The sequence below is a fragment of the Globicephala melas genome, chromosome 1 (assembly GCF_963455315.2).
Source record: "Globicephala melas chromosome 1, mGloMel1.2, whole genome shotgun sequence".
Taxonomy (NCBI): domain Eukaryota; kingdom Metazoa; phylum Chordata; class Mammalia; order Artiodactyla; family Delphinidae; genus Globicephala; species Globicephala melas.
The window spans coordinates 35,665,735-35,684,350 of NC_083314.1; the positions used below are offsets into that span (position 1 = coordinate 35,665,735).

Here is an 18,616-nt window from a genome sequence, read left to right on the forward strand (position 1 = left end):
GTAAAAATTTGGGTCTCGGCATGTTTGAAACTGTCTTCATTTTCACACTTGATTGATAGTTTGGCTGTGTGTAGAGGGCTGGGTTAAAAATAATTTCCCCTCTCATTTTAAAGGGATTTCTCCACTGTCTTATTACTTCCAGTACAGCTATTGAGAAGTCAGAGGACATCCTGACTTCTGACCTGATTTTCTCCCCCCTACTCTGGAAGTTTTAAAGATACACTCGTCACCTGTGACATTCTAAAATATCATGTTGATGCACTTTGCTATATTTTATTTCTTCATTCACTTTGCCGGTTTTTGATGAGTGCTTTCAGACCGTAAACTCATGTTCTTCTGGTCTGAGAGATTTTCTTATGTAATTTCTTCAATAATATTTCTTCACTCTTTTCTCTTACTGAAGTCCAATTAGTCTGATATTGGATCTCCCTGTTGATTGGTTGATTGTCTACTTTTGCTATGTTTTCTGTCTTCATTCTTACCCCAGCCCTTCACACACTTCCTGGGAGATTCCTTTGGCTTTATATTCCAACACTTTTGTTGAATTTTTCAATTTCTTTTAAGAATATTCAATGTTTTCCAAATGATTTCTATTCTTTTCTTTTTCTTAAAAAAAAAAATATCCTGTTCTCTCTACCTAGATTCATTCTGGACTCCATGGAGCTATTTGTAATAGCTAGTGTTATTTTGCTCCCTGCAAACCTTTATTAATGATCACTGGTCAGTTCTTTTTGAAGAGTGAGGCCTGAATAATCTCATTTAAAATTCTGTGTATATGAACAAATTTTGCTGACTGTAGGCTTACTTGCAGTCTGATGGGACAGGTGAGGCATTTTTAATTAAATTGTCATAACAGAGACTGCTAATTGTTTTTCTATATTAACCCCCTTTTGATTTTAAGAAGCAGAACCCCTTCCACCATTTAAAATATCAGCAGGACACATTGCCTCTCTTCACTAGAGCCTACCTTGGAGCAACTTTCCAATGGGTGTGACTTCCTGGTTACTTACTTAAAAAAGAAGCTGCTTGACAGAGTTATAGATATAGAAAACAAATAGGTGGTTACTAGAGGGGAGAGGGTGGGGGAAGGAAATAAATAGGTGAGGGAGATTAAGAGGTACAAACTTCCAGTTGCAGAATAAATGAGCCACCTGTACGAAACGTACAGTGTGAGGAATATAGTCAGTAACTATGTAGTGTTTTTGTATAATGACATATTGTACCTATATTTATCATGGTGATCATTTTGAAATGTATAAAAATATTGAATCACTATGTTGTGCAACAGGAAATACCGTAGTGCTGTAGGTCAATTATACTTCAAAAACAAACAAACTGATAGAAAAAGAGATCAGATTGAGGTGGAAGGGGGAATTGGATGAAGGCAGTCAAGAGGTACACACTTCCAGTAATAAGATAAATAAGTGCTAGGGATGTAATGTACCACATGATAAATATAATTAACACTGCTGTATGTTACATATGAAAGTTGTTAAGAGAGTAAATCTTAAGCGTTTTTATCACAAGAAAAAATTTTCTATTTGTTTAATTTTGAATCTATATGAGATGATGGATGTTCACGAAACTTATTGTGATAATCATTTCATGATACATGTAAATCAAATCATTATGCTGTACACCTTAAACTCTCATAGTGCTGTATGTCAATTATACCTCAATAAAACTGGGAAGGGGGTGGGGGTAAGAAGCTGCTTGCTCTCTGATTCCTTTTTCCCCATGGTGAAGGCTGAGGTGCTGACAGAGTGCTGGTGAACCAACTTCCGCCATGCCGAGGAGGGTAGCATCCCGTGGGATGCTGAAGCAACAAGGAGGAAGGGACCTGGTCCTTGGTTAATCATGTGGGCAGAACTGCTGACCGTCCTAAATGTCCTTATGCCTCCTGTTTCATGAAAGACAAATACATTTCTGTCTGATTTGAGCCACTGAGCTTTTGGATGTCCTGTTTCCTGACAAATACAGAGTGGGGAAACCCCCAATATTATTGTTTATTAGTGTCTTCTCTGCTGCTGTCTAGTTTCTCCAGAGAAAGAGCTTCTGGTCTTCTGCTTGCTTATTTACAACTTGAACTTCTACCATGCAAGATGAGAAGATTATTGCTTCTATATTCTCTTTGGATTCTGTTTTCTCCCTCTACCACTCAGCCTATTTCCATCACATTACTTTTGCACTATCAACATTGAGAGAACTTTCATTTTTCCTGAAATAGTTGCTCCCTTTCCTAAAATGCAGAGGATTTACATTTGTCTCTTTGTTTTAATGAAATGTTTTCCCTTCCACTATGATTAGTTCATCTTTGCATTTCCCTCAGAGGTTTGCTCACAGTGATGCTGAATAATTATGTTGTGAGTAAAAAGCGTATACAGTTGTATGAAATGTTAATTTGGTGCTAAAGTTTAGTTCAGTCTAAGAAAGTCAGCTACAAAGCCTCAGCTGCCAAATATTCTCTGACCACAGGAAAATGAATTACACATAAGCGGATTATTTCTATTCTAGGTTTAATAACCTTGGGGAGAAGGAAATTGGTAAACCAGAGGCTCTGCCATGAAAAATTTTAACTAAGGGGAGACTCTATTGATTGTACTGACATTTTGTATTTATGGGAGCCCAAAAAAGGGGCATGTTATTTTCTAAAACTCCTCTGAATCCAGGACTTATTCTTCTTAGTCCTTTTGTCACCAATTTCAGGCAAATAACCGATTTTCTGATACAAATAATGAGCCTATTTGCAGATTTAAAGATATGATGAGTTCTCTTATATTCAAAATATATTTAAATATTCTACATGAATTTATGTAATTAAAAAAATTTATTTCCAAAAACTATTTTTTCTTAGAACCTTTAGATGTCATCTAGCTCAATACCTGATGGAAGCTTGAGTACTGCAAGTTTTAAATTATATCTATTTTTAAGGTATACCAGAATGTACATGTTATCAATCTGGGTCTAATCAGGAGAGAGAAACCACACAATGATTTAAACAGGGGAAGTTAAATATAAAGAATTATTAAATTGTGATAAAATAGAAGCTATAGGCTCTAAGAAAACTCTATATGTTTCCCTAGGGCTGTGGGAAAGTACTCAAGAAAGGACAAACTTCAAAGGAGGGCCTTTTCCAATGCTTGGGTTTAGATCTCATTGGAAAAGGTATAATTGCAACCTACTAGATGCTGGGGAAGTTCAATAAGTTGCCTGGACCAGAGATGGTGTACAGAAACCACGCTTGGGAATGCAGGCAGGGCATAAATGAGCTACAGCTGATGAGTATGCACGTGGGCCTGAAGCTGGCCAGGGGCACTAGAGCATTCTGTGTTAGTGAAGTGACTGCCGATGGTAGCCAGGAGCATAGGTGTGCAGAGTGATAGAGAATCCAGTGACAAGCCTACAAGACAGAGATGGGGTGCAGGCACATGGCAGCTGGTGGCCAGGTGTGCAGGCATGCAGACAGAGTGCCAGTGTGGCGAGAGGCCTGGAATAGCACCGCTGTCAGGAGAACCACAGGAAGGTGGTGGCCAGACCAGTTCAGGGCTGCAAAATTACCATGGGATTCTGCATTCTGGGCACAGGGCTGGGGCAGAGTGCTAGTAGGTATCCTTACACTCACAATGCTAACCCACTGTGAAGCAGCAGGAAACAGCAGGAGCATATCTTCTTCCCACAATGTTCCTCTGGCACCCTCTACTGAGAAAGTTTAGCATCATGCTCACTGCAAAGCGGAAATGTTTAAAGGAATTCTGTTCATGATCACAGTTGTGTGTAATAAATGGTGAATTTGGAGCTAAAGGCAATACATTGATAAATAGCAGAGCATGAATAACTTAAAGTTGCTAAAATAAAAAGGTGAAGTCAAAATCACTCAACGATTGCTTAGAGTTAAATCTATAAAGAAGGAAGTGCTGGAAGAGTAGCAGCAAATTTATTAAAATCTAGGTTTATAATCTAAATTTTGTTTATTTTCCACCAAGGAAAAAATGGGAAATACAATGGTTATGTATTTCCTATTGGTTGATAAAACTAAAAATATTTCTGACAGATGACCTTATTTGCTCTTACTAAAATAGGTGATATTAAAATAGAAAATTAAAATTTATCTCATGAGTTATTTTATAAGAAACTGTGAATAACGTCATGGACAGCACCATCACCAATTTCAAAGCTATTCTTCTAATAGCCAAATATATAGCCTTTTATAAGAACTGAGTTGATCTATTAAAACATAAGTTGAGATTGATGTTTTTGCAAGGAGTTAAGCTACTGTGAGTCTATCCAGACACATAGCTACTAAAGCTCTATTTTGAAGCAAAGATGGACCATGGAATATATAGAGAAATGAATAAATAAGCATCTCTGTTAGACTAGTGATTCTCCAATTTGTTGCATATGAGAATCACTGGGGGCATTTCAGTAATAATTCAGATACTTGAAGACTTACCAGATGTATTTGTAGGGGGTGGGGCCTGAGAGTCTGGATTTTTAACCACCACAGGGCATTTTTGGGAAACTGCCTGAACCAAATATGCAATCTCTCCTTGAGGGCAGCCCATAATCACTCACAGGTTGATAAAGTGGTTCAAAGGCCCACTTCCCTTGACCCAATCTTGGACATCTTCAAAGGGCCATCCAGATTTCCAGTGCCCTGGAGATCTGCTGAAACTGTTTTTTTTACATCTTTATTGGAGTATAATTGCTTTACAATGGTGTGTTAGTTTCTACTTTATAACAAATTGAATCAGTTATACATACACATATGTTCCCATATCTCTTCCTTCTTGCGTCTCCCTCTCTCCTACCCTCCCTATCCCACCCCTCCAGGGGGTCACAAAGCACTGAGCTGATCTCCCTGTGCTATGCGGCTGCTTCCCACTAGCTATCTACCTTACGTTTGGTAGTATATATATGTCCATGCCTCTCTCCCGCTTTGTCACAGCTTACCCTTCCCCCTCCCTGGGTCCTCAAGTCCATTCTCTAGTAGGTCTCTGTCTTTATTCCTGTCTTACCCCTAGGTTCTTCATGACATTTCTTTTTTCTTAAATTCCATATATACGTGTTAGCATACGGTATTTGTCTTTCTCTTTCTGACTTACTTCACTCTGTATGACAGACTCTAGGTCTATCCACCTCATTACAAATAGCTCAATTTCGTTTCTTTTTATGGCTGAGTAATATTCCGTTGCATATATGTGTCACATCTTCTTCATCCATTCATCCGATGATGGACACTTAGGTTGTTTCCATCTCTGGGCTATTGTAAATAGAGCTGCAATGAACATTTTGGTACATGACTCTTTTTGAATTATGGTTTTCTCAGGGTATATGCCCAGTAGTGGGATTGCTGGGTCATATGGTAGCTCTGTTTGTAGTTTTTTAAGGAACCTCCATACTTTCCTCCATAGTGGCTCTACCAATTCACATGCCCACCAGTAGTGCAAGAGTGTTCCCTTTTCTCCACACCCTCTCCAGCATTTATTGTTTGTAGATTTTTTGATGATGGCCATTCTGACTGGTGTGAGATGATATCTCATTGTAGTTTTGATTTGCATTTCTCTAATGATTAAGGATGTTGAGTATTCTTTCATGTGTTTGTTGGCAGTCTGTATATTTTCTTTGGAGAAATGTCTATTTAGGTCTTCTGCCCATTTTTGGATTGGGTTGTTTGTTTTTTTGTTATTGAGCTGCATGAGCTGCTTATAAATTTTGGAAATTAATCCTTTGTCAGTTGCTTCGTTTGCAAATATTTTCTCCCATTATTAGGGTTGTCTTTTGGTCTTGTTCATGGTTTCCTTTGCTGTGCAAAAGCTTTGAAGTTTCATTAGGTCCCATTTGTTTATTTTCATTTTTATTTCCATTTCTCTAGGAGGTGGGTCAAAAAGGATCTTGCTGTGATTTATGTCAGAGAGTGTTCTGCCTATGTTTTCCTCTAAGAGTTTTATAGTGTCTGGCCTTACATTTAGGTTTAATCCATTTTGAGTTTATTTTCGTGTATGATGTTAGGGACTGTTCTAATTTCATTCTTTTACATGTAGCTGTCCAGTTTTCCCAGCACCACTTATTGAAGTGGCTGTCTTTTCTCCATTGTATATTCTTGCCTCCTTTATCAAAGATAAGGTGACCGTATGTGCGTGGGTTTATCTCTGGGCTTTCTATCCTTTTCCATTGATCTATATTTCTGTTTTTGTACCAGTACCATACTGTCTTGATTACTGTAGCTTTGTAGTTTAGTCTGAAGTCCGGGAACCTGATTACTCCAGCTCCGTTTTTCTTTCTCAAGATTGCTTTGGCTATTCAGGGTCTTTTGTGTTTCCATACAAATTGTGAAATTTTTTTTTCTAGTTCTGTGAAAAATGCCATTGGTAGTTTGATAGGGATTGCATTGAACCTGTAGATTGCTTTGGGTAGTATAGTCATTTTCACAAAGTTGATTCTTCCAATCCAAGAACATGATATATCTCTCCATCTGTTTGTATCATCTTTAATTCCTTTCATCAGTGTCTTATAGTTTTCTGCATATAGGTCTTTTGTCTCCTTAGGTAGGTTTATTCCTAGGTATTTTATTCTTTTTGTTGCAATGGTAAATAGGAGTGTTTCCTTAATTTCTCTTTCAGATTTTTCATCATTAGTGTATAGGAATGCCAGAGATTTCTGTGCATTAATTCTGTATCCTGCTATGTTACCAAATTCATTGATTAGCTCCAGCAGTTTTCTGGTAGTATCTTTTGGATTCTCTATGTATAGTATCATTTCATCTGCAAACAGTAACTGTTTTACTTCTTTTCTGATTTGGATTCCTTTTATTTCTTTTTCATCTCTTATTGCTGTGGGTAAAACTTCCAAAATTATGTTGACTAATGGTGGTGAGAGTGGGCTACCTTGTCTTGTTCCTGATCTTAGTGGAAATGGTTTCAGTTTTTCACTATTGAGAACGATGTTGGCTGTGGGTTTGTCATATATGGCCTTTATTATGTTGACATAACTTCCGTCTATGCCTACTTTCTGGAGAGTTTTTATCATAAATCGGTGTTGAAATTTGTTGAAAGCTTTTTCTGCATCTACTGAGATGATCAAATGGTTTTTCTTCTTCAGTTTGTTAATATGGTGTATCACATTGATTGATTTGTGTATATTGACGAATCCTTGCATTCCTGGGATAAACTCCACTTGATCATGGTGTATGATCCTTTTAATGTGCTGTTAGATTCTCTTTGCTAGTATTTGGTTGAGGAGTTTTGCATCTATGTTCATTAGTGATATTGGCCTGTAGTTTTTTCTTGTGACATCTTTGTCTGGTTTTTTTATCAGGGTGATGGTGGCCTCATAGAATGAGTTTGGGAGTGTTCCTCCCTCTGTTATATTATGGAAGAAGTGGAGAAGGATAGACGTTAGCTCTTCTCTAAATGTTTGATAGAATTTGCCTGTGAAGACATCTGGTCCTGGGCTTTTGTTTGTTGGAAGATTTTAAATCACAGTTTCAATTTCAGTGCTTGTGATTGTCTGTTTATATTTTCTCTTTCTTCCTCATTCAGTCTCAGAAGGTTGTACTTTTCTAAGAATTTGTCCATTTCCTCCAGGTTGTCCATTTTATTGCCATATAGTTACTTGTAGTAATCTCTCATGATACTTTGTATTTCTGTGGTGCCAGTTACTTCTCCTTTTTCATTTCTAATTCTGTTGATTTGAATCTTCTCTCTTTTTTTTTCTTGATGAGTCTGGTAATGGTTTATCAATTTTATTTGTCCTCTCAAAGAAGCAGCTTTTAGTTTTATTTATCTTTGCTATCATTTCCTTCATTTCTTTTTCATTTATTTCTGATCTGATGTTTATGATTTCTTTTTTTTTTTTTTTTGCGGTACGCGGGCCTCTCACTGTTGTGGCCTCTCCCGTTGCGGAGCACAGGCTCCGGATGCACAGACTCAGCGGCCATGGCTCACAGGCCCAGCTGCTCCGTGGCATGTGGAATCTTCCCAGACCAGGGCACGCACCCGTGTCCCCTGCATCGGCAGGCAGACTCTCAACCACTGCGCCACCAGGGAAGCTCCAAACTGTATGTTTTTATTCTTTTTTCTTTCCTTATTGCACTAGCTAGGTCCTCCAATATTTTGCTGAATAGGACTGATGAGAGTCAATATCCTTGCCTCCACTTCTAATCTTAAGGGAAAAGCATTCAGTGTTTTAGCAGTAAATGATAATATTTATAGTTTTTTTTTTAAAACATAGGTTTCCTTACCTTGATAGCTTTCATTCCAAAGATCAGAGTACTAATGTGAGGGTCCTATGAACTGCTATACACTTGAGGACCACAGAAATGACCACCAGGTGGGTCCAAAAACTCAATAGATCACTGTGAGATTGACATGAACTAGGAATCCTTTATTGCCTGGCCCCTGTAGCATCTATTTTAATGGGGTCATGGTGACACTTTATGTTCCCAGGTACCAGAGATAGTTCAGATACAACAAGTCTCTAAAGATTCTAGTGCACAATGACTTAAGTAAATTATTGAAGATTCCTTTGGGGTAAGGACTGGAGAAGTATACAATATATATACTTGTCATGGTGTTGCACAGTCCTTCCTCATAGGAATCTGTCCTCAATTTCAGTCTGAGAACTGGTGAGAAAATTACCAAGCGGGGAGAGTGGAAAGTAACTGAGTAAAAGATCATGACATTCAATGGAAGTAGCTGACCTTGGTCTTTGTATCATTCATTTTTGACCTCTTTTAATTATATTTCAAGAAATTCCCATGTTGGCTGATCCTTACCCTAAGGAACATCATATCTATTAACCCTCTTCACAGATTCTACAGGTCAGGATATCCTCTTCCCTTGGCTGCATTCCAACCTTACTGCCCTACATGCCTCACTCTTAAGGAGACTCTCATTTTCAGGGTCAGCGTTTCCACAACCTGAGAATAAGTTCTTATTTAATTTTGCATCCTAGGCACATCTCTTGCATCTCCCTGGTTCTAGCCCTCCAGTATTTTTCACCTAACCTGCTTTTGAAGGTTAAGTTCTTCCACTTAGCCCTGCTATCCTGGGATTCTATATTCCTCAGTGCTGCTAAACAACCACAGCATTTCCTACCATAAGATGCAGCCTTCAGAGAGCCAGCCACAACTAAGTTACTGTATAATTTTGGTCCTTGTCACTAGTACATTGCTTATTGTCCTCAGGGCTCCCATGAAGAAGATAGCAGGTTGGTCTTCTGGTTTTATAAATTAGATCATTCTAACACGTCTACTTCTCTGAGCCTTTGATCACTTCCTACTTAGCCTGCCATGGCTGTTCTGACATCTCTACACATTTAATATTGACTATCACTTTTACTAACCTTCCCAAATCATCCAGAAACATGTAAGAACTGACACTCAGGGCACTTGCCAGGGTGTTAAATCTTGTGTTAAGGGAGAATATCCCCTATCCTGACAAACTCTCCCTTATCCTGCTTTGGGATCCCCTCCTAGACATGCTCTCCTATCTCCAAACTCATGCTAACTAGGTCCCATAGATCCTGCATATGATTTCTCTCTTCCCTCAGCAGGCGTGGCATGCCTTTAGTCAGTTCATGCTGAGATTTGATTCCAGCTATTGGTCTGATGCCTGGAGGGGAGGTGGGGGGTAAATCTTGAGAAGGGCAATTATGGCCTTATAAGATATCTGTCACATTTGATTCCTCTGCATAGTCTTCAAGCAACAGGGGCACTATCTTATAACAAGGGATACTGGACCAACTATATAGGCTTTTTTGGTTTAGGGGAATCTGGCGTTCATGGTTCTGTAGTGCAACTACCCGGATATCCTCATTGAAAATCTAAAGGCACCATTCCTTCCAAAAGGGTCCTGAGTCTGAGTAGGAAGCTTGCCAGGGCTAAGAATTCACCTTTTATTGAAGTTCTAGTATTCCTTTATGATTATACCCTGAACCTGGTCCTTAGCATGATTAGCCTCCCAGCTACCTGAGATAACAGTTTCTTTAAATAGTAACTAGTAGCTTTCACACTTGGATTTGAATTGTGATTGATTGTGTTGAGCTCTCACTTTCTGGCCTGTATCAATGGTACTCAACTGTCCCTTGCAAAATCCTAATAATTGCTATTTTTATTACACTTCTCAAATGTCAGAGATATTGCACAGCCAATGCATCTCCTTCCATCTACATGCCATGAGAGTTTACCAGGTAAAAATGTTTTTTGTTGCAAGGATACAGCAAGCCAGGACTATCAATATTTCATGAATCACCAGAGATGGAGTCTTGATGGTCAGTTGGCTGAAGAATGATCCTATTCTAGAATCCCATTCTTAGAGTTTGCTTCCTAGATGCATTAGTGGTACAAACTGTCTTCAGTCAGCTTCTTCAGAAGGCATTCAGATGCATGTGAATTTTTGATGCTGTGATCTTCAGCAAAAACAAAAAGAAAAAACAACTCTAGGGGAATAAAGCAGCAGGATACGGAGAGAAAGGAGCTGATCAAGGACTGTTCTCAGGTTAGGTGGAGAATCACCTGATCCATGGTGGCTCTAGAGAGTAGATTGCACCACAGCTTTGTCCAGCCTTGAGGCAAGGAGTCATAGCTTTTGTATTCCAATATCAGTCGGCATTCGTTGCTCCTGGGGGACAGGGTATAACTTCCTAGATACATCAGGATGGGGTGTTTCTTGCCATTCCAGCACATTCTCTGGAGGAGGTCACAGGTCCAAGCCATTAACTGCAGCACCAGCAGCAACTGGAGGGTAAGACTACTATTGAGTAAAGGCCAACAATGCTGATTTACTCCCAAATGGTTGGTTCAGTGTTCTGAAGGAAAACCATTATTGGCCAGTAAGTGGAAATTATTTTGGTATAAAGAAAAAATCTTGAATTTATAAGCAGTCTTGGGTTCAGAATTTGGCTTAGCTGCTCATTATCTGAAATGTTTGGGGGCAGTTTACTTAATCTATTTGAACCTGTTTCCTCATCTATGCAAAGAGGAAGGTAAGAACCAGGTCACAGGTTTTTCTGAGGATCAGTTATGATAACTTAGGTAAAGTTCTGGTATATGATGTGCTTAAAGATTAAAAGCAGCTCAGCAAAACTTTCTGGTTAATCATTAAATTGCTTTATTGTGGCTCCTCTTTCTAAAGGCAGCAGCCATTTAGTAGGTTTCCTATTTTTTTCTTTCTATCTAGGAAGTTGAAATTTAATTTTGTTTTCTTTAGTATGCCAAAGGTGTTCACTCAGCTATATTTGGTAATGCTTCTCATTTATTTTTGAGAAGTAGGCATTTTGGCTATTATTGATATGTAGAGTCACTCCAGGTCAGCTGAGTAGTGAAGCTCATTAGGACAGTTCCCAGAACTTAGTCTTCTCTTTTGTTTAGCCAACTATCTTCATCTCCTCTAGGAACAGTAATCCACAGTTGGTGGGCAAAGTATAGAATCCACGTTAGTAGTTTCTTCTGGCCCACTAAAGGAGACAAAATTTAGGAAATGATCTGGATGAATAGACAGGCAGTCCCAGATGGTTAGGAGAAATCTTAGTCTTGGGGGTTAATAATCCATGAAAAATAACACATGTGCCTTCCATCCACTTGTCTTTTTGTGCTTAGAGACAAAATTTGGGGCTTCACTCAGATCCAGCATCATTCAGATATTCTGAGAGTCATAATAAATCCTCCTTTCTTCTTAACTCATCATCCTCAACAATTTAACTTTCTGTGCATGCTTTTTCTGTGCTACAAACACAGGCTAAAATAGTTTCTACACTAGAATATCTTCCTAGAGTGAATTATTTGCTTTTTTATGTGCATTAGAAGACCCAGGAAATAGGGAAAAGAAGTTCCTACTGAAGTATTGTGAGAATAATTATTGTCTGGGCAAGATCTTTAGTATTTTCACACTGAGAGACATTTTACTCTGTTCTGGCTAGACTGTGGGCTATCTAGGGAGAAACACAATTTTCTAGACTTTTAAAAAACCTATTTATCTGTGAGCAATTCATACCCCTGATTAACGAAACCACTCCCTGGACAGGGACTGCTTCTCAGACATCTTATCTTCCCTCATGCTATGGCTTCTACCTCCTGAGGAGACAACTGTGCATCAGACACTGTGCATCATGAGCTGAAGTCCTTGCACCATGTGTTCTTGTTTACTCAGAGAACATCATGTATATAAATCCAGAAAGGATTCATCATGTTCTGTATCTGAACTGCAAGAAAGTCTTGGGGTTACAATAGTAAATACATACAGAATTCCTGAGGCCTCCAGATGCTTCTGCCCAAGAAGGAGGCTTCTGAGCTTGTCCCTGTCAGAGCTATGCCAAGCACCTGGCCTTCTAGTCACTCCCCCAATCCCTCCCCTTTACTGACACATAGCTGGGCTTTGTCAAGGCTGCTTTTCTTTGCTTAGGCACCATCTCAACTGTTGCTTACTTTTCCTCATCTTGATCCAAGGTGTCTGAGAACAGCTGAGTGCCACTGTGGCCCCTCTGAGACTGTGCCATGGCCACCAATTTGTCTTGCATTTTCCCAGCACTGCATTTTTTTGGGGTCTTGGTGCTATTGCTGTGCCCTTCCTGCTTGTGTGGTGAGTACAGAGGTTATGGGAAAAGGGGGTATTTTCTCTAACATATGTAGAAAAATACCCAATTAAGAATTAATCAAATACAGTGAAATGCAGGGAGATCAGCTCGGTGCTTTGTGACCACCTAGAGGGATGGGATAGGGAAGGTGGGAGGGAGACGCAAGAGGGAGGAGATATGGGGATTATGTATATGTATAGCTGATTCACTTTGTTATAAAGCAGAAACTAACTCACCATTGTAAAGCAATTATACTCCAATAAAGATGTAAAAAAACAAAAAGAAAAACAAAACAAATTCAGTGAAATGATGGTATATCATAATCTTTTTGAGAGAGTGCAATGAACTATATTAATAAGAAATAAAATTTAAGTATAAAAGAAGTTGTTCCAATTCAGATAGAGGATTTTATAGTGTCTAGAATAACAAAGTGTTGAAATGCAAAAATTCTTGTGAGGCTGCTTTAGCAAGGAATAATCTTTAATTTTTAAATCAATTTCTTGAATTTAAATGCTCTAAAATGCTTAATACAGATTACTTTCCAAATAGGTTAATTATACCATCTACAATCTTAGTTATTGCTTAATTTTTAAAAATTCCATCCATAAACAAAAATATTTTCTGTTATTACAAATACGGAGTAAATTTTCTAGAGTAAAAATATAGAGTACTTCATGAATTCTAAACCATTATATAAAAGTAAGGCATGGTTATTGAAATGTAAGAAAATCTTTAGCAATGAATGAGAAGCCAAAGCATTTGAGAGAACTTACCAGAACTGAAGACCTGTCACTATGAAAATTAATTTATTTTTACAGAATTTAGATGGAAATGTCCTCTAAGCAAAGTGATGTTTTACTCTTTTGTTAGCTAACATTTTATCTAGGAGAATTAATTTTCATAATAAATTTAAAATATTTATGAATTTGTTCCCTGAAACAGCTGTCGTGGCATAAAAATGGGAGATTTGGGATAGCTTAGAGGGAATATTCTGAGCTGAAAATAATGGCTGAATGCTCTTATGCGAGCTAGCTTACTGATTTAGAAATGTGGAAGCCATGTTTTCTTCCTCACTGAGACTGGTAAGGGGGAAAGCATGGGTTAATTAAGGAATATCTATATTTGAAAGATGATTTTTCATATCAGATGCATGAACATTATTGAGGGACAGTATTAATTTAAGTTATAGTATCAGTACAGGATAAAGAACTTTATGCTTGGGGGTTTTCCATCCTCCAACTTCATCTCTAAGTTCCCCTCTTCTAGAGACTGAGGTAGTAGAGGAAAGCCTTATCAAATTTGTCAACAAGTCTTTCAATTATTTTTTCATGTTTCTGTTTCCCTTTTCCTTTCTCTTCTGTTCCCTCAAATCTTCCCATTACCCATGACCCTGACTCTCTGAAATGGCATTAATGTCTGCCAACTCTGATGTAAATCTCCCTTTCTGATTTGCCTCCCCTCTCTCACAGTAATGACCTTCTGAGGCCAGAGACTTCGCCATTGCCTCAATATCCATCTGCCTCTCACATCTTGTCAACTACTTACCTTCTATCCGTCCTTCAAGGTATCTCCAACTTATTCCTGGATGCCTTCCCTGGATACTCTGGTGCCCAGTTCTGTCACCACCTTCTCCTACAGAACTAATTTCCTGTTCTAATCCTCTGGCACAAGTGTGACTAGTGTTGTGGTAGAACTATTTGTATGGTTAAATCTTATGTTTTAAAGTACACTGCAAGAAAAGCCCAGTACAGAACTTGCATATATGTGCTTACTTAGAAAAACTAAGAGCCATTTTTATATTTTTATGGAGGTGCTTAATCTGAGGTTTAAGAAAGGCTGTGTGGAAGCTGTTGATTTATACACAGATGAATTTATTTTCCTCACAACTAAAACAGAACTTACTTGGAGTTACCGTTACTATGCTTTCTGAACCCTCCAGAGTTGAAGTTTTGGGAGGAGCACAGGTAAGGGAAACAAGAACCTGAGCTGGCTCTTGGCCTCATGGGTATTTAAAGCTTATTCTCTCTTGTGAGTTTTTTTCTTTTTTTTTAATTGGTCCTTCATCATCACTGAGGATCTTCTAAGTGCAATTTGCAGTTCAGAGTCTGGCTGATCCAGGGATCCACCTCTGATTCTGGTTGTTCATTTCCTATTTCCTATCTCCTAGGTATCATCTGGTGACTTCTAGAGTTATTTTGTTTTTACAGAGGGCTTCCTCCCACCTCAGGAGACCCTTTTGGACTGGCCTGAGGACAATTCCACCATGACTGTCTTTCTCATGCAGCCCATTTCTAATCTACTTGAAGTGCTAACTCAGCCTTGCTTCTGATAATGTCAGGAGTCCAGGCCAACCTCAAAGCAGCAGAGATCTGTTCTTCAGTCTCACCTTAGAGCCTTAGAGTGCCTGTCACTAGACGGCCCATCCTTTGCCTTTTAGATTTCTCAGACAGGAGCTGGACACTAGTTCGCTGTGACTAATGTCCCCCCAGCCTGAAAGGAGCCACATTAGGTTTTCTCAGTGATCTCCTGAGGGTCCTTATCTCAATGTGAAGCATAAATTCTCTCACACATTAGCCTCACCTGGGACTACAGGTGGTGTTCACAGGATATCGAAAGCTTTATAGAAATACTTCCCCAACTATTATTCTTAAAATAATTTAAATTTCTGACCTGTCTTAAATTCCTGACATTGTCTTTAAGTGAGGGAGGTAAGAGTTTTCTAACTGGTTTCTGAGCTACTTGCTTAATCAAATATGGAGCATTGCTAGACTTTGCAAGTCACAGGAGAGTATTGTTCTTCAGCCCAGACTTTCATTTTATGGCCTTTAAGCATCCACTGATGCCGTAGAAAGTGAAAGTCCAATGATCAGTACCGAGAGCAGAATTCCAGAAAGTGACAGTGGACTTTGTACTAACACAAACCTGAGTTGAATCCTCAATTTGATTCATGTTACTGGTATTTACTAGCTGTGACCTTGTACGGTTGTGTTTCCTTTTCTCTAATGTGGGTCTGATGCTCATACGGCATCAGAGAGTTAGCATGAGGATTAAATGGTATAACATATATAGATGATTAACACAGTGTCTAGCAAGTGGTTAAGAACTCAATAAATCATTCCTAGTGATTTCAAGTAAATGAAACATACCTCAGCAGTATAATTTAATGACTTTGTTCTATAAAATGGGAAGAGTCCATCACTCTGAATAATTAATTAAACTCTAGCTCATTCTCTTCGACCCTTCTCTTTTGCCATTCAAGACTGCGACATGTTTCCTAGCATTGCCCATGGATCCTATGAAGATGTGAGTCCAATTTTTTCCTTTACTACTGTGGTGCAGTATAAATGTGATGAAGGATATATTCTGGTTGGAGAAGAAAAAATCACCTGCAGAAATTCACATTGGTCATCTCTAGCTCCTCAGTGTAAAGGTAACTCCACTTTACTGATGGCCCTTGCTAAGATGGTAGGACTACCATGCAAGTTCTGACAGTATGGTTTCTCCCCAGCGAGAGGCAGCACTTAGAAATTTGTATGTATGTATGTATGTATGTATTTATTTATTTATTCATTTCCTGTATTTAATACTTGGATGTGGTACTGTGCTGTTTAAAAAATATGTGCGGTATTAAAAAATATTTGTCTCAAAAATATTCTTCTATGTTATCTTCCAGAGCTTTGTGCTTTACCTTTCACATTGATATCCCCAGCCCACTTGGAATTCCTACGGGTTTATAGTGTAAAGTAGCGGTCAAAATTTGTTTTTCTCCAATGAGTAGTCAATGAACCCAGCACCACATTAAATGGATCGTAGTTTTCACACTGCTCTACAGTACTACCTTTATCAATATTCAAGAGTTAGAGATAATAATTTTTAATTTAAGAGAATAGTGAGGATTCAGCAAAATTTTAGTGAATTCCTGTGAAAGTTAGAATGAGGACTCATGGAAAAATCCCAAACGTCCTTGAAGTATCTGGTATCTCCATTAGTACCTGGTGCATGTCATCACCTCCTCATAGAAAAGCTGACTTGATATGAGACCAAGATTAGGTGTGCATTTTTTTTTTTTCTTACCACACGGCTAACAGCAACTCAAGTGTCTAATTTCCCACCATTGTCTCCATTTAATACAGGAAGATACTAAGGGCATAAGAATAGAAATTACATACTTAAGATGCTGAAAAGAGTCAGGTTTTGACATACAGTAGTTTTTAAAACTCAGATTTTAGACCACAATACCTAGGTTTATATCATAATCATGTCACCTAAAAGCTACGCAACCATAGACAAGTCACATAAATTGTCTTTACCTAATTTTTCTCTCCAGCAAAGTGTAGATAATAATAGTGTTTTATGTTGGTGATAGCTATACATTAACATTAATATTGTTGTTATTAATTTTATTGTTATAATAATACAATAAACGTAGTTAAAGAACAACTCTCAGACTGCAGGCAAAATTTACTATCAGTGTTTCTCACCCCCCAGTATTCTTTCCTATTGTAAAATCTTATTCTGAGAATGACAAAATGATCAAAATCGTGTTTGCATTACAGCACTATGTCTGAAACCAGAGATAAAAGATGGAACTTTGTCTCTGGACAAGTATAAGTATGTTGAGTCTGAAACTGTCACTGTCCAGTGTGACTCTGGCTATAGTGTGGTCGGCTCTCCGAGTATCATCTGCTCAGAGAACAGAACCTGGTACCCAGAAGTGCCCAAGTGTGAGTGGGTAAGTGGCAGACACTTCGGGGTATTCTATCACATTGTAAAAATTGTAACCTGCTCCAGAGCACTGTTCCAGCCAACACTGATGAGATCTGACTTTTATTGGGACTCATTTCTGAGTTGTTTAAATCAATTTCAGAATCAGCACTTTTACTCTCAAAGCACATGTTGAGCTCTTAAAGCAAGTTCTAATTCTCTTATTTTATAGCAAGAAAGACCAAGCCCCTAGATAGGAAGGTTTCATAGATATAGGCAACCTGGCTCCCAGCTCTACATTTTCTATTACAGTAAGTGCTATGCTTTTGCATAGACATCAGATCCATCCCTTCAGCTGACCCTGAAGAAGTTCCCCGGGTATCTTCTGCAGTGCTGTTCCTTCTCTGCTTAGTTTCATTGCTGCCTTAGAGCAATGCTGGTCTCGATCTTAGGGCAAATACTCTGCTGAGATGCACAAAGTATCTTCTGATTTCTTGCATCAGTCCTAAGGAGGGTCTTGATACTCCAATTTTATTGTCATCAATAGGCATCCTGAAGTAATCTTATACCTTCACAGTTTGGAGAGAAGCCTCTCAAACCATCCTTTTATCTCTTTTAGGAAGTTCTCTCGGGCTGTGAACAAGTACTCGCAGGCAGGAAACTCATGCAGTGTCTCCCAAATCCAGAGGATGTAAAAATGGCCCTGGAGGTGTATAAACTGTCTCTGGAGATTGAAAGATTGGAGCTACAGACTTGAAGTGGAGCACCAGTTAAAAATCAGTACATCTATTTCCCCTCTCTTCCCCTTAAAAACAGAGAATTAGGTACATTTCCCCTATTAGCAACTCTACTGGTCCTTAAGTGCTATTATTTACTGAAAAAATACCTGTGTTAGAAGAATCTTTGAAATTTTTGACGCCACTGCTAATGTGGAACTATTGGTGGTTTATATCCTATCTCATTTTAAGCTTCTGCTTCCTTAGGTTTGGTGGAATGGCAAAAATAAATAATCACCTGTCAAAAATGCAGTGTCTTTGTTTTCACTTTGATTCCCTTGGAATGAGAAATTAGGGCCCTATATCAATCACTTCCTGATGCTTCTCAAATTAATGCCTCTTTTCTATTTTCATACTGGAGCCTTGTCTGAGATGTATTTACACTACATCTTCACTTCCTACTCACCCTTCAGTGCCCAGGTCAAATATTACGTCTTCCTCCGTCTTTTCCTTTCTCTTTCTATTGATTACCAATATTTTCTCTGGAACAACTTCTCAGTTCCTCTTTATATTTAAGGTATATTTGGTTTTGCTTGACATACACTCCATCCAATAATAACCAGCTT

General features: G+C 38.5%; 1 protein-coding gene across 1 annotated transcript; it reads left to right on the forward strand.

Moving 5' to 3' along the window:
* The first annotated feature begins 15,837 nt into the window (after nt 1-15,837).
* LOC115861872 (C4b-binding protein alpha chain-like) lies at nt 15,838-18,111 on the forward strand. The gene is made up of 3 exons (XM_030873081.3): nt 15,838-16,000; nt 17,127-17,302; nt 17,894-18,111. Exons 1-3 carry the CDS (start codon nt 15,838-15,840, stop codon nt 18,029-18,031), a joined length of 477 nt encoding a protein of 158 aa, XP_030728941.2. The 3' UTR covers nt 18,032-18,111.
* Nucleotides 18,112-18,616: the final 505 nt, after the last annotated feature.

Coding starts and splice junctions, on each gene's coding strand:
- LOC115861872 (XM_030873081.3), top strand. CDS start 15,838: ATGTTTCCTAGCATTGCCCATGGATCCTATGAAGATGTGAGTCCAATT. Junction 16,001..17,126: donor TCTAGCTCCTCAGTGTAAAG/GTAACTCCACTT, acceptor TTTGCATTACAG/CACTATGTCTGAAACCAGAG. Junction 17,303..17,893: donor AAGTGCCCAAGTGTGAGTGG/GTAAGTGGCAGA, acceptor TATCTCTTTTAG/GAAGTTCTCTCGGGCTGTGA.